This window comes from Thunnus albacares, chromosome 3 (genome assembly GCF_914725855.1).
Source record: "Thunnus albacares chromosome 3, fThuAlb1.1, whole genome shotgun sequence".
Lineage (NCBI taxonomy): Eukaryota > Metazoa > Chordata > Actinopteri > Scombriformes > Scombridae > Thunnus > Thunnus albacares.
In genome coordinates, this window is record NC_058108.1 from 13,307,693 (window position 1) to 13,323,352 (window position 15,660).

At 41.3% G+C, this 15,660-nt stretch overlaps 1 protein-coding gene across 8 annotated transcripts in view; it reads left to right on the forward strand.

The window, feature by feature from the left end:
* rims1b (regulating synaptic membrane exocytosis 1b) overlaps positions 1-15,660 on the forward strand; it is an 80,071-nt gene that overhangs the window by 9,626 nt on the left and 54,785 nt on the right. For all 8 annotated transcript variants that reach the window (XM_044346540.1, XM_044346533.1, XM_044346536.1 and 5 more), the window contains exon 2: positions 14,391-14,604. In XM_044346540.1, the coding sequence (XP_044202475.1) occupies positions 14,391-14,604 (214 nt within the window). The remainder of the gene's footprint in view (positions 1-14,390; positions 14,605-15,660) is intronic.

Genomic DNA, 15,660 nt, shown 5'->3' on the forward strand with positions numbered 1-15,660 from the left:
TAGAACTTTTTCAAAAATAATCACATTTTATCATGTGTCACTTTTATACAGCTTTGACAGAGTGAGTTTCCTGTTCATGGAATTCAAAGAGTTTTCTCTGAACATTTTTGAGTGGGTTAATGGTATCATTGATGTGTAAGTTCTCTCTATGTGTCTTTTGAGTATGTCAGTTTGACAACCACTGATCTAACTGAACATATTGCTATACACATGACTATACCACAACAGCCATCTGTACTGTGTACTTCTCCTATCCTGTGATGTAATTCAAAACACATTACTGTACAAAGATGATGATGATGAGAGATTTGTCACATTTAAGGTGTTAAGATCTATAGACAATATTACATTTTCACAATAATACCCCAGTACAATGCTGTTTTTCTCTACCATGTTAAGCTCTTTGGAAATGTTTTACATTATGAAGAAGCATCATAGTGTAGTATGGTGTCTCAGTTATGGTTGATATGGCTTACTCTGGTCTTTGCTCTTAAAAATGATACATTTTTTGACCCTTCAGCCAATTTAGATACAAATGGCCAAAGAATATTGTATGTATGTATGTGTGCACAACAATTATAAACTGCAGTTATTGTAGGCGTTCTCTTGTCATGCTGAAGGCTGGGGTGGCTTAACATGAATTCTGCACATACTGTTACCTTGTGAGGGAGCTAGATTTGCAAGACAATGACATCACAAGATCATGCAAGAATCCATCTTGTCAAGTTTCAAGTTATGCGCTTGTGTACAAATCATCAGTAGTTTGGACCAATCAGCATCCTATGAGGATTCTCACATGATCTTGTGATCTTGCGATCTTCCGAATCCAGCTGCCTCGCAAAGTAAGACAGTGATAGACGGTGATGGACAGATGTTTCATCCAATCACCTGTCAAGTATTTTTTGAAAGTGCCTGTCCTTTTCCAAACAGTTTCCAAGGACGACTTCTCAGATGGTTCTGTGTAACAAACCATCTGGTGCATCAGGTTACACATACTGCACAAGAACAACATTTTGGACATATATGAACCATGTTGCTGGCAATTATATCATGCGCAAAAAACTGTATCATAACATTACACCACACCAATTCACTTAATTTGTAGTTAATTTGTGAGGGTCATGTAATATGAAGTGTAGAACAGGAGAAAGAGAAGAAGATGAAGAAGAAGGGGGGCAACGACAGAGCGGACTGCTAGCTGAGGCTGCTGGGATAGAGTGAGGGGATTAGTGGTTGTCCATAATTACTCCACAACTACTCCACCAACTAGAGTCATGGCTTATACGTCACCCAGCAGGCTGTGTGAGGTCAGAGGCTTTGTGTGCTACAGTGCTACATGTGATTTGTGTGTGTGTGTGTGTGTGTGTGTGTGTGTATCAGTATCTGAGAGAGAAAGAAAAAGAGGGCTGCAGAATGCAGGGTGAATTGTACATACGCAATACAATGATATATTTTCTATTCATATTTTATCAATTACTAGGCTTTGACAGAATGGGATCTGATATGTTGAAGATGAGATGAGAAAGTGAGGTATGAGAGGGGAGAGAAATAAAGGAAATGGAGAAAGGGTTAGTGTGATATGAATGGAAAAGAAAGAAAAAATGCATGAGGAGGAGAGAGAGAGTCAGCGATAAATGCAAGAGGACACACACACACACACACACACACGGAGAAAAGAGGAACCCATGCCAAAAAAGCACTCTGCTCCATAAATACGGGTAAAACACTCACAGCATCAATAAAAAGAGTTATCAACATCTAAGCACTGGCTATGGGAGGGACAGCTGTAGACTGATGCTATAGGCTTAAGAGAGGCTAAAGCTATGTAGCTAAGTAGTGATGGTGCAGTAACAGTGGCAGTGTGTACTAGAAACATCACTGAAACTACTAACTGTTATTGAACAAGCCAAAATCAAAAGTCTGTTTGTATAACATTTGTAACAGGTATGTGTTAACATTTTCAACCCCACAGACCCTTCAGTGACCCCCTTCTTACACATGCATATTGTGCAGCCAATTTTGAAACTCATTTTAAATTCTATTCAAAACTCCATTCCTTGTAAAGACATAAAATATGATGTACTCGATTGAATGAAAATGTATAATGTGATGATCACGACATCAAGGATTTTTCATTTTGATGTATGCCGCTATAAAAAAAAATGCCATTGTGGATATAAATATTTCATGCTGTATAAGTGTGATGTAGCTTTAACGACTAGTACCACAAGCTGATACAGAACACGCAATGGATGTGACTTTGTTATACAGTGAAAAAAGTTTTAAGACTTTTATTCTACTTTTAAAAAGGATATTTGATAGAAAATTTAAGGGAAATGCTGAGAAAATAGGGGTCCAAAACAGTAATGGCATTCCAGGCTGTAGTTAGCCTAATAATAGTGTTAACCATGACATGTATCAAGAGAGTGATCAATCAAGAGGAACTCCAAATCAAATCATTTGTTTTGTACAGTACACATAATCACATAGATTTTTGTTGTTGTTAATACAAGTGTTTTTTTTTCTTTCCAACAATACACATAATGTGAACAAAAAACATTTTGCTGTTCAAAACTAGCTTGTATGCATGTACTTTGAGTTGAAAGGTCAGTTAAGCAGAATTCTATGACCACCTGACCCCCCAACTGTGGTAGCAATTGCTGCACCAAGTGTAAAAAGTGGAACACTGGCTGACCTGCTTGCTCTTTTACAGTCGCCAGGATAGCTAGCTTTTGTATCTGTAAGTTTAGTATTTAACTGGCAAAAGTTTTGCCCTCTAGACTTTCTGCTCTCTTCAGTAGTAGTAACATTAAGCAATGCAAAATGTGTCCAACCTGTTGTCTAACATTCAGGCCTTCAGGACATTCCACCTAGCTACCTTGCAGACATCTATTAGCATTAGCTATTCCTCCTCTATTGTTTACTGTAAGCTAACATTAGCTAACTAACACTAATTAGCTGTCAACACTTACTGAAAATTATGTCAAGGAGATCCCTCTGTCTTTACATTTTCCTGAAGCACAATCCATTTCTTAAAACTGATGACAACAAATCACAAGTGTAACTAAATGTACAGTTAATAGTAGTTTCCCTCCTGCCATCAGCTGTCAGTGATGATAAGCCCCACACATAGTTTCTCCCCTAAACTGTGAATGGACATTTGACTGTTTTTCATTTTAGCACAGACAGTATGTCCCGATCTCTAAAAAGAAAAAGCTCCTTTTCTCCTCCTCATGAATACTAATGACAGTGCTTTTTGATATTGGCAGCTCTTTACTGCCCTCTGCTGGACAACACTGAAATGCAATACACCTCTTCACTTGTGTATTGATTTAATTTTAATGTGGCATGGACAATGTATGTCACAATAAAAAAAACAATTCATTCAGTTATTAAAAAGAGAAATAAATTTTAACATGTTTTTCATTTCATACATAAAAAGGACATACATATTACAATGTGTATTTCACTTTATTTCTTGGTTTTTATTTAGGCATTTTAAATCCTCCATATGGTGGCACTCCATATGTTCAGTGCTAATGAATACTGATTGGTTTGGGAAATGGTTTTGGTTGGTTGTTTTCTCCCAAAACTTAATGAAGTAGCTTCAAACTGATTCTTCTTGAAAATGTGCAGAGGAAAGAGAACACAGCAGTTAAGATTTTATTTCTCAAACATTGCTCCCCTACAGCCACAAGCACTAAACCAGCAGGTTTATGTGACTATATCAGTTGGTGTAGATGTGGCTCTAGCATTGGATCCTGGAAAGTATGACAGCTGGGAATCAAACCCCATCAAGCCAGGGAGGATTGACCAGATTGTTTGAAAAATTGCTGCACTATAGATACACACTGGACATCTGGGTGCTTTATTTCTGCAAGCATTATGACGTTAACATTTTATAGCCTTTTGACAGAGGTGAGAGCCAGATATGTGAGAGTCGTCATGGCTAACATCATGGCAGGCAAACAAAAACACAAAGATGTTTGCATTTGGTTAATCGCCCATCTGTTGCTCTCCCCTTTCCTTCCTGTGCTTCTTTCTTTTCATCATTTTCACACACCACACACTGACACCAGCACGAATGTGAAGATATTTTAGGATTTCTTGTTGACGCATGACTGTCCTGAAATCATTCACTTCTAATAGATTACTAATGTTCGTGCTTTTTGAAACCCCTTCCTCTTTCCATCATCCTGTCTCCATCTTTTTTCCATCATCCACTCCACTTCTCAAGTGGTATTTATAGAGGCTCCGGATGCATCGGCTTCTCTCCTCCACTGGTCTCTGGCCCACGCATGTTTCCGTCTTGGCTCTCTTTGTTCATCCTTTGCTTTTTCACTTGTTCTCTACCTCCTCCTCCTCCTCCTCCTCCTCCTCCTCCTCCTCCACCTCCTCCCTGTAGAGCCATTTGTCTATCCATCTTTTTCTGAAATGGGAAGATTTTTGGGATTGTGTACACACACCCTTCACCCGTTCTTCCTGTCTTCCTGTTACTTTTTTTACCCCACCATCCTCTCCCTGTCTTTGTCTGCTCCCTTTCACTTACCTCTTTTGATCACTCTGCCTCCACCCATGACTCCTCCTTTCCTTGCTTCCTAACAGTGTGTGTCAACATGTCTGTCATCTTCTTGGTCTCTCTGCCTCCATCAGAAGCAGAGACCTTTTTCCTTCAACACCCTCAATTCTGCCATCATGGTGTGCTGGGACCTTTGATCCAGTATGCTTCTTTTGTTCTTTCAACTAAAAGCTCTGTGCCCCTGAAAAATGCTAGTTTGTGTTGTTGCAACCATTCGTGTCAATTGACTAAACCCTGCCCTTGAACAGCAATTGTCCAACCATAGTGTAGAAACCGCATCTAGGCACCACATGCTGAAACACTGGGTATGGGGCTCTAATGAGAGTGAGACTTGGTATCTCAGTTTGGAAGGTGGTGTATTTTTTTAGCCTTTCCAAAAACACAAGAGGAAAATATTAAGTATTGGATTAAACAATGTGTTTAATTGCTAAAATGTAAGCTGCAGTTGTTAGCACGCCTGGCTAACTGGCTACCTACCTTAGGAACCCAAAGACAAGGGGAATGTCATCAGCTAAAATTTATTACATTTCATTACATTTTTGGGGTCACTGGTTTCCTTAGAAAAGTATCTTTTAAAAGGGATTTCCTTTTTCTGGTTTTCTGTTATTTATATACTGTTATTATGTCAGATGTACATATTGAACAAGGTCAAAGTTCCAAAACTTGAGGTTAATGTATGTAGAAATCTTCCCTGCAAGTCAAAAGCCAGGGCATCAACCTGCTGTGAATAATTCATATCGTATGTACTGTTTTTTTCTATTGTGCATGCCCATAAATGACTATCCATTCCGTAGCCTGGGTCGCTTAGGTTGTTGCTAAGGTTTTTCCATGTGTTGTTTGTGTTGCCTACTCTCATATTTCAGATCAGGTTTCAGATTTCAGATTCGGCTCAAACATGTATGGATGTATTAAAGTAGCTGATGTTTCGAGAGAACAAGAAAAAGAAGTGAAATCCTACTACTATAGTTTGTTGCATGGTTTGTTGATGTAACCTCCTGAGCGTCCGCAAGCCAGTTCTGACACAGCTTCTGAGAGCTGGCCAATCAGAACAGAGTGGGCTCCTTGGGAGGGGGGCCCTTAAAAGGGACAGGAGCTAAAACAGTCAATTTCAGACAGAGGCTGAACCAAGTGGCTACATAAAGAGTCAGTATGAGATAAATACATTTTTTGAACTGTAAATCATGCAAAGATAGTCCAGTAGAGCCCCAGATTAAAAATATAGACCTGGAAATGTGCATAATATGTCCCCTTTAAGGACTAGAACATTCACCCTGTGAAAGCCAAGATGCTAGTGGGCTATATGAGAGTTTATAATAGTATATATGAGAGTAATAATAGTTTACACTCCAGACAAACCTGCGTTACATTGTTCAAAGTCATTGGTTAGCAAACATTAATTGCTTTCTCATAATACTGTACTAACAAACAATATTGCTCCTTTATTTTCCACACGAATCATCAGCTGGAGAGGGTGCTGACTTTTTGCCTGGGACATGTAGCTTTAGCTTCAGTCTTTAAGCATTATATTATGTATGTAGCTATCATGTGCAGACCCTTTTACTGGGTTCTTGTTTTAAAACAAATCAGATAGAACCATTCAAAGTTAGTTTGAGACAACATTTTTAACCAATCCACAGTTGGATTTTAGTGTTAATTTACTATAGCTGATAATATCTGTTAGCGAAAATTGTCATTTCGGCTGACAAAATCCATGGTCGTTGGCTAGAGATGTGAAGCCAGGTTTTGTTTACTTCTGTGTGAAACTGAAGATCTATTGTTTGAAAAACAAATTTTCAGTGGTAAAATTTACCACAGCTTGACAGACATAGAAACAGTCACCTAGGGGGGCAAGGCTTAGCGAATGGTCCATCAGTACTACCTGATGAAGACTGCTTCTTTTCTAACTTCTTGTGTCTCCTCTAACTGAGAAAGTCTTCTGCAAGGCGTCACCAGGAATCAGCTGATGAGACAAAAATAGTTCTGCCCTACCCACGCACACACGCACACACACACACACACGCGTGCGCACACGCGCACACACACACACACACACACACACACACAGCTTTCCCCTCTCTCCTCCCCATCCTTGGGCAATGTATTCATAGTGATGCTAATTAACAACTCCACACCAACGAGTGGTGAAGAGAGAGGAGACAGAGGGGGGAGAGATGGAGAGAACAAGAGAAGGAAAGGGAGAAAGAGGAGGGGTGGAAGGAGTCCATGGACATGCTGAGCTGAATATGTGAGGCCCTAGGCGAAGGCAAACCCATACATGTGTATATGGGTTTTCTGTCTGTGTCATTGTTTATATTTGTCTGTGTGTATGTGTATGTGGTTGTTGGCATGTGTGTTCATTTGCACACTTGTTTTGACAAGGCCAAAGCAGGGCTAACCCACATCTGGCTCTCTGGCTGTCCCTGCTGGCCCATGGTACTGACCTAGAGAGAGGAGACAGCCACAGTTCAGCTGGTTCACACCACTTGGACCCCCAAGTTACTGTCTGCCACATGCTAACAGTGTTTGATAGTAACATGTTGTTGTGGAGTATTTAGGCTACCTTTTTCAGTAGAAGTAGTAGTTTACAGATTACATTACAGTATAACACTTTAATGCTCAGTACAATAATTCATTTTAGGTGGGTTTCTTTACTGTCTTGCCAGGAGCTGGAGGGTGGGTATCTTGTTCTGTGCGTTCAGTGAAAACACTGCGTCAGGATGTGTTAATGTGTAGCGCTACATGATGTAGCTAACCTCTGCCAAAAGATACACCTTCTGGTAACTCCAAACCTGTCTTATTTTTTGTTGTGTCTTCTTAGCAGTCTATATAGACACTGGCACATCTAGGTAGTTTAGCTGTTGAATGTTAGTGCAAACTAGCTGCATGTTAAACCACAATGTATCATATTATCACCTTATAAATTTGTTATGGCGAATGTGTTAGCAAACAGTTGTCTATACATCCAGCAGACATGGAGCAACACATTGATTTTGAGTTGTGTTTTTGCCACGCTATGAAGTCCAATATTCACTCTCCTTTTAGCTCTGTTTTGGTCTCCATCAACCCAGAGAAAAATATCTGGCTCTTTAGCTGCTAAATACTCCACTATGTTGACCAGCTAATAACTAACTTTGCCTGTCTGTCTTTTGCTGGGAAATTAAGGGTAAGGGAGTGGAGCTGCAGTTAGGAAATAATTCTGTGTTGGTTCGTCAAGCTATCCCTTTTAAAATTCAAAATGATTCATTAGTGCAGCTTTAAACTACTGTGTCTTTTTTGCTTTGCTTCTAAACATTCTAAATACAGAAAATCCGAATACTAGAAAATAATGAACAAAAAATTCAATCAGTTACTGCAACTGTTGGGTAATTAGTGTATGTATGTGCTTATTTATGCGCTTATTTATGCTTACCTTCCGCCCGTGCTCCGTGAACCACGTACCCCAGCAATACTGTCCATGACTCGATCCAGCAGTACCAACGAGATACTTCCTTCACCACCACATCCACGCCGAGGCCGTTCACATCGCTGCTCCTCGAAGGAAAGCTACTCCCTCAGACGCCACACTACTGATCAGCTGGGATCTATACACACGATTCCGACGCGGCTCGTTTTCCTTCGATTAACATCTTCAACTGGACACTCACTCACCTACAGAGTGCTCTCAGAAAGATGGACATCTCGCTCCAGTGAAACAATAGTAATGCCCCCCACCCCCTTCATCTCTCATCCCTTCATCCCTCGACCCTCACCCCTCCATTCCTCATCCCTCACCCCCCTTTCCCTCTCAACCCAAAGAGTATGGTAAGTATTCCCTTCATCCCTTCATCCCTCCGACCTTACCCCCTTCATCCCTCATCCCTCGACCCTCACCCCCTTCATCCCCCATCCCTCGACACTCACCCCCTTCATCCCTCGACCCTCACCCCCTTCATCCCTTCATCCCTCGACCCTCACCCCCTTCATCCCTTCATCCCTCGACCCTCACTTCCTCCTTCACCCCCCCCTTTATTTTCTAACCCAACCGGTCAAAGCAGATGGCCGCCCACCTAGAGCCTAGAAAGAGGTTCTGCTTGAGGTTTCTTCCCGTTAAAGGGGAGTTTTTCCTCACCACTGTTGCAAGTGCTTGCTCACAGGGGAATGTTGGGTGTCCGTAAATTAAAGAGAATGGTCTAGACCTGCTCTATGTGAACAGTGCCCCGATGCCTCCCTCCAGACCTTCAATCCTTTCCTCCTATATCACCTCGGCCTTCATCCTCCCACATTATCCATGAAACGGCATCCCTTCGTTCTTCGCCTCTTCTAGCCACAGCTGATATGGCTCACTCAACTCCATCCATTTCCTTTCATCCATTCAACCTTTATCTGAATCTCAAGGCATCATGGAGGGTGTGCCCTCGTTTTTTCATTGCCGTCAACCGACTATATCAAAATCTTCAACACAACGAATCATCTTCAATACAATCATTCATCATCAATTCAGCACTTCAGTCAGCTTCGATTCCACCATCACTAATTGCATCATGCCTGTCGATACTCATGTACAGTGTCCCTCCTGCGGTGGTGCCCATGTTGGGCGCAGTGGCCCTCACAACCCCACCAAGCATGGGTCATGACACCACTACATCCCAAAGCGCTAATTGCTATTAGCTTGACCCCCATCCCTGGGTATGAGGGATCTAGACTGCCAGACCATCCATTTTCTTGTACATGGTTGTCCCATAGTTTCCACCAAGTCCTTGCACTCGACCCTTTCTGAGACAACCACGTTGCCTGCTCTCGCAACATACATTACCATACAACATTACCATACATCCATCGTCAACCCTCAACCCTCCATTCTACGTTCCTCAACACTCACACCTCACCCCTTTCCTCCCAACATAACTTCATCCCTCCATCCCTAATCCCTTCATCAGGTTCTCTAACCCATCCATCAACATATCAGCTCTCTTTCATTATCTCAATTAAACTATTGAAATCTAACATTCTTGGCATGGTCTCAGTTAGTGAAATGGAAAGCAGCCTTAATTACAGTAATTAGTTACACCTGTAGTTATTCTGCTTTGAGATTTCAAAATATACCATGAAAATGTACATAAAGGAGTATACGTCATTGCATTTTCCAAGTAACTTGCCCCACCCTTCATGCTAACCTCTGCATGTGTATGATATGTATGTTAACTAGAGGTAGTACTGTTATAGTTCACCACCGAGACCTGGTATGTTGAGGATGTCATCTATAGTTTGTACACAGAAACACACAACATGACCATGATCCTTTTCTTAGTAGTGCTGTGAGTTTCACTACAAAACTCTCTTGCAAGGCAAATATTCTCAGTTTGTTTCTGAGTGAAATTGACTGAAGAAAGAGACAGTCTGCTCAAGTAAAATATTTTAGTGCACTTTCACCACCTGTGATCCCAGGCATGGTGGCTGACCCCCAGGGAGGCAGCAGGCTCAGGCATGTAATCGATGAACACACAGTAGAGTGAACACAGAGAGCATGTCCTTACCTGAGAGGACATCTTTCCCTGTGTCTTCACAGAGTGATTACCTTTTCCTCCATATGGTTGGGATCATTCATGTATCTCCAGCTGAGTCAAGGTTAAGATGAATATAACTGGACTGTCACATTGTCTATAAAAAGGTTGTGAATGTAAAGTTTGGATAGTGTCTGTGTGCGTATGGTTGTATGACAGAGTGATTGCACATGTTCCACTGTCATTGAATACTGAATGTATTAATGGATCTAACATTCATTGTGTGTTAGTCAGCCACTTTCTCTTTGCAGTGTTTGTGAGATCATGTTACCATCACACATTCTGTGCCACCGATATTGGTGATGATGCACTGCGAAACTCCAGATTTTGTCTGGATCTGAATAAGAAATACAGATACAAATTAAATCATTATGATTTAAAGCTGCATTAATCAATACTGTTTTATCACTTATAGGTCAAATGATTATGTGCCATGTGCAAGGTGTTGCTTGTAGTGAGTTATCAACAGAGATTTTGTTACGTGGAGTGAAGCAGGTGGGCCCAAATGCAGGAGACTGCAGGCTGAGCAACGCTGAAGAATAACTTCTTTATTCGAGCTCGGGTAGAGGCAGAGCAAAATAAACTGAACTAAATACAGAACAAAGCAGAGCAGAACAAACAAAGCAAACTCATCAAAGGATCCAACAAAACTGTACTGAAAACCAGAACTTAAATACAAACTGATCCAATGAGACAACAAGGAACAGGTGGTAAGACACAAGGGCCGGCTGGGAGCTGATTGGCTGGGGAACACACAGGGAGCAGGGCAGGGCCGACAAGAATGAATGCAGGGCAGATGTGAAAGGAAAAGCAGGCTGAGGAGGGGTACATGAACACAGGAGGAAAAACACAGGGCAAACAGAACCAAAAACCCAGAAACACAATGGATACAGTTTAACTAATAAAGGCAACTTAAATGATATCCTGCCAGAAGTCTTAAAAGATACAACTCAAAACTGCTTTCTCCCACTCAGTCAAGACCAAACAAAAATGGAGAGAAGTCTGAAGGCCTCTGGAGAACCTGTGGAGAATGGCAGCTTGGGACACAGAGTCAGACTGCAAACAGAACCATAACAGAATTGTCCCCCCTCAGCTCTATGGAGCATTTTAATGCTTTTCAGCTCACTTTCCAGCTTAATATGGCTCACAACATTACTGTTTTGGTTTACTCTCACTGCTCTTATCAACCTTGTTTCCAGCAGCAGCAGGCAGCTGTTTTCAGTGAAAAAGCTCTGTATGCTACCTGCCCAGCACCAAACAGCAGATATAGACAAAATTAGCAGCTAGCTGGTGAACATAGTGCACAGAGATTTTACAGCTAAGGAGCCAGAAAATTTTCTCAGTAAATAAAGAGAGCTAAAAAGAGAGTAAATATTGACATTACATTCTCCAGATGGTGTGAAACAAAACTCCAAATAGACATTTGTAAACATGTTAGGGCACATGTTAAGATGATAATATGTCAATATTGTATTTGTAGCTTGTTGTGCCTCCCCCACTTGGTCAATGCAGCTTCACAGAAATGATGTAAGTATACGAGAATACAAGATAAAAGATTTATCATTGTTGAGTCCAGCTTTCACTGAATGCTACTGACTTGCTGAAGTTTAGAGGACATTTGAGTGTTTTGATTCATCATTTCCTGTGGATGGAGAAATGTCCCTATCTGATGTTAGAATTTCTTCTGGCTAAATCTAGAGCTTTTCAGTCAAAGAGGATGAGACTCTCTTCACTGCTGCAGAGCTCCTTTTATGATTTAGGCTGTGAACACAGATTTATTTTTATATTTAAAGAGTTGCAACAGCGCATGTCTGCTGAATGTGTGGAAGCAGTTGAAAAGACCACGATGAAACTATGGCTCTCAGAACAGGAACAGCTGGTGCACTCACACCCACTGACATCCAGCACTTGACGCCACAACGTTACCATGACAACCGGCTGTGCACCCTCTGTTTCTGACAGCTGTTCCCATGGTGCCTGGGCTTGGCTCAGCCCCTAGATTCCCATTGGCAGGATAGATAGCTTCTCGGGGTCAGAGGTCACATTTATGACGTTGCTGCTGTGGTGGTGTCATGTTGTTTTTACATTTGAGTTATGTATGGATCAGTTTAGTTATGGTTTGTGTCAACTCCAATGTTCATTTGTTATTATTTATGGCTAAATCTAAGCCCACTCGAAACCTTTTTGGGTGAAAACATGCATGTGTAAATTCAAATTCAAAAATCTTGTGAGTATATTTTCATGTATGGACACTTTTACTTGAAATCTTTATCCGTGTTTGTCTGAAGGACTAGCTACAGGATTCTGCTGGAAGCTTCATCACATTATCTATTATATCTGTTCAAAACCCCTCTCAGTCAAGCCAAAACTGGTGACAAAGAGATCAGAATGGGTGTGATGGTACAAAACGATGCTCTCATGGTACAGTGATGATCTTCATTATGTTAACTTATTTGAGTGCCCTGGATCTGCATTATAAATGGCACAAATGCTTTGATGTTGAGCTCCATGGTTATTACGGGTAGTTGTCCCCTTCAGGCACTGAACTTAAACATAACATACCAAATATTTGAGAAAAAGGCATGTAAGACTTGATAATATGCAAAATATTAGCCTAAGGCTAATAGGCTTAGGCTGCACATTACCGAGGATGTTTCATTCTGTAACCTTGATGTCAATGTGTATTTTTTCAGAAAATAGTCCCCATGCTTACTCATATGCCACTTTTTTCCCCCCACATTTCATTCAACATTCCACGTCATAGAGACGCTGTCCCTGTTCCAATCATTCCCTGTCAGCTGATTGGCCAAGATGTGTCCCAGACCGCCAGTCAGCTCCCTGTTCCATCTCTGTATGGTGGCAGTCTGCTGTCTCTGCTCTAACACCACAGACAGCGAGAGAGGCTCTTGTGAAGAGGGATGTACAGTTGATTTTCTACTGTCAACTCATTTCCTGGACTTGGAGGGTGTCTACATGCATTCAGCATCTTATGAAAGATTTTTTGCTGGGAGTTATAAAATGTTTTGCTTGGACATCTTGTTTTTTTGGTAAAGATTGGCAAAGACAAACCTTTTTTTCAATTCAGAAGTTATCCTGTAAAGACGCAGCATCGCTCCTGGACTTTGGGTCATGGTGGAGGACTGTTATCTCTTTGATTATTCCTACCACGAAAAGCTGCTGACAACAGATCAGTTGTTATGTTTTCTACCTGTTTCCTACCCTGCAGCTGAGCTCTATAGACAGGAGGATATGTCTGCTTTCAATAGACCCAGGTGATGGTCAGACAAACCAACTAATTTGAACATTACCTCAGTCTTTTGTCAGTATTTTCTGATATTTCTGATATTTTATCGACTTAACGATTAATTTAAAAAATAATCAATGGCTCTGTTTACTCTTACATTATAGGAATGTAAGTGATTTTGTCACTCCAAACCATAAATTAGTGAGCAGGAGGTTTTCAGTGTCCTGCTAACCAATAGGCCAGCCACTTACTCAGGTGTGCTTTTAAGGTTAACGGTATAAATTTATCATTTTTACCCCAGCAAATGTTCAAATATGTGAATGCCAGTAGACTGTATTGTGTAGATGAATTTCACTGCTTGACAAATAACTCCCAGACATGACTGTAAAGTCAATGTGCTGCCAGAGTCTTAGCTAGAGTTTGTCTTCTTCCACAAATAGGCAAATTGGGTGCAAAGCTGTGAATGAAGCCATCTTCTCTCTATCGCTCTCACTCAGCAAGGTAATTAAAGTGCCTGTCTGGGTCTCCTATATGAGAGCCATGGTATGCTAATGCAGTATTCCTTTGACAGTTCTGTTGAGACAACATTGTGGGTGTTTTCACATGGCCTGATTTGCAATTCACGCTCGGGTTATTTCCATCATAGGCATCAGGAAGCCGAGAGGGGAAAGGCTGTGAGCCACAGAGAGCGAAACTGTGCTGAAGTTTCATTTAATTGCGTGTATGATTTTTTGAAAGGCACCTTTCAAGTGATGCTCTAATTGCCAGTTTTTTTGCTGAAACTGAAATGTTGTTCTCAAACATGTGCATGCATTACATCTCTTTCTGTCCCTGTATTGTAAAAATTATTCAGTTATTCAGAAATTCCTCCATGTCCTTTTCTGTTTTTGTTTTATGAATGTACGGATATTTAGAGAGGATGATCTCCCTAAAGTTTATCATAGTACAAGTTTCTGAATATGTGATATACCACTAATGGACAATCTTCAACGTCCCTCTCCTCTCTTCTCTGCTCCTCTCCTCTCAGAACACTGCACCAGCAGTTTGAGAGCTACAAACAGGAGGTGCGTCGCATTGGAGCGGAGACGCGGCGTCAGCAGACCCAGCAGAAGGATGACGCACCCACCTGCGGTATCTGCCGCAAGACCAAGTTTGCCGACGGCTGCGGCCACCTTTGCTCCTACTGCCAGACCAAATTCTGCGCTCGCTGTGGAGGCCGGGTCTCCCTGCGCTCCAACAATGTGAGAACCCTCACCTAAGACCCCCTTTCTTTCTCCCTCTCACACTCACCTCATTCCTGTTGTAGCTGATGTACAGTGAGCCCTTCTGCTTCTGTGTGTTTGTTACCATCTGCTTTTTTGCTTCCTAGTCACACTTTGGTGAGACCAAAGTGTAATGGAAGAATGTCTTGGCACCAGTCATAGGCCCTCGAGGCTCCTTTTAAGTCTGAGGCTGTAGTGTTGTGCAATGGTTATAAATTGCAGCATTCAAACTCACTTGAACATTAAAGCACATCAGTTATAGCATCTGTGTTGTCCTGTGTCTCCTGTGACTGCACTACAGCCATCATGCAAGCATGTGACACAGTGGCGCTGCTGCTCTTCTCAAGCAACATGTATAAACAAAGACCAGGCTAGTGAGTGAATTGTAGCAAGGTTCAGACATGATCTTTAAAGGAATAATGAAAACCTTACCATAATCTCACTATAACTGAAAACAATTAGTTACTGTAGTTAAGTTAAGTTTGTAGAGAAGGACGGCAGCTGTAGTTAGCTTGTATTCACAATTATAATGGATTCCAATGGCAACCCAGTTTCACAGCAAAAGAAATACCCAAACGTTCAAAAAACTTGCTCTTGCAGCATCATCCATTTCTTTGCTGTCTATCTCAATGCTCAGTCTGTTCCAAGCACCCCCCCCCCCCCCCAAAAAAAAGCCTTAATTGGCAAAAAAAAAAAGCATAACTAGTGACAAATCACAGCTGTGTATTTGGTCATTTTTTTGCAAAAAAAAATATGAGTGTGTGGAACATACTGATGATACAGACAGACAGAGGAGCCATCATTCAAGCCTACAGGCAGTGAGTGTTTGGGTGATGTATTCTTCTGCCATTAAGCATTTATTATGTACTGCTGATTTAATGACATTGTAGAGAGTGGCAGCAAAGGTGGGACAGTTGTGATTATATATAGAGCCTACAACCATGCTAGCGGCACTATGAGGCTGTGCTTAGGCACTTTGAGTTAAATGCTAGGATCAGCATGCTTACATGCTCACAATGAAAATACTAACATTCT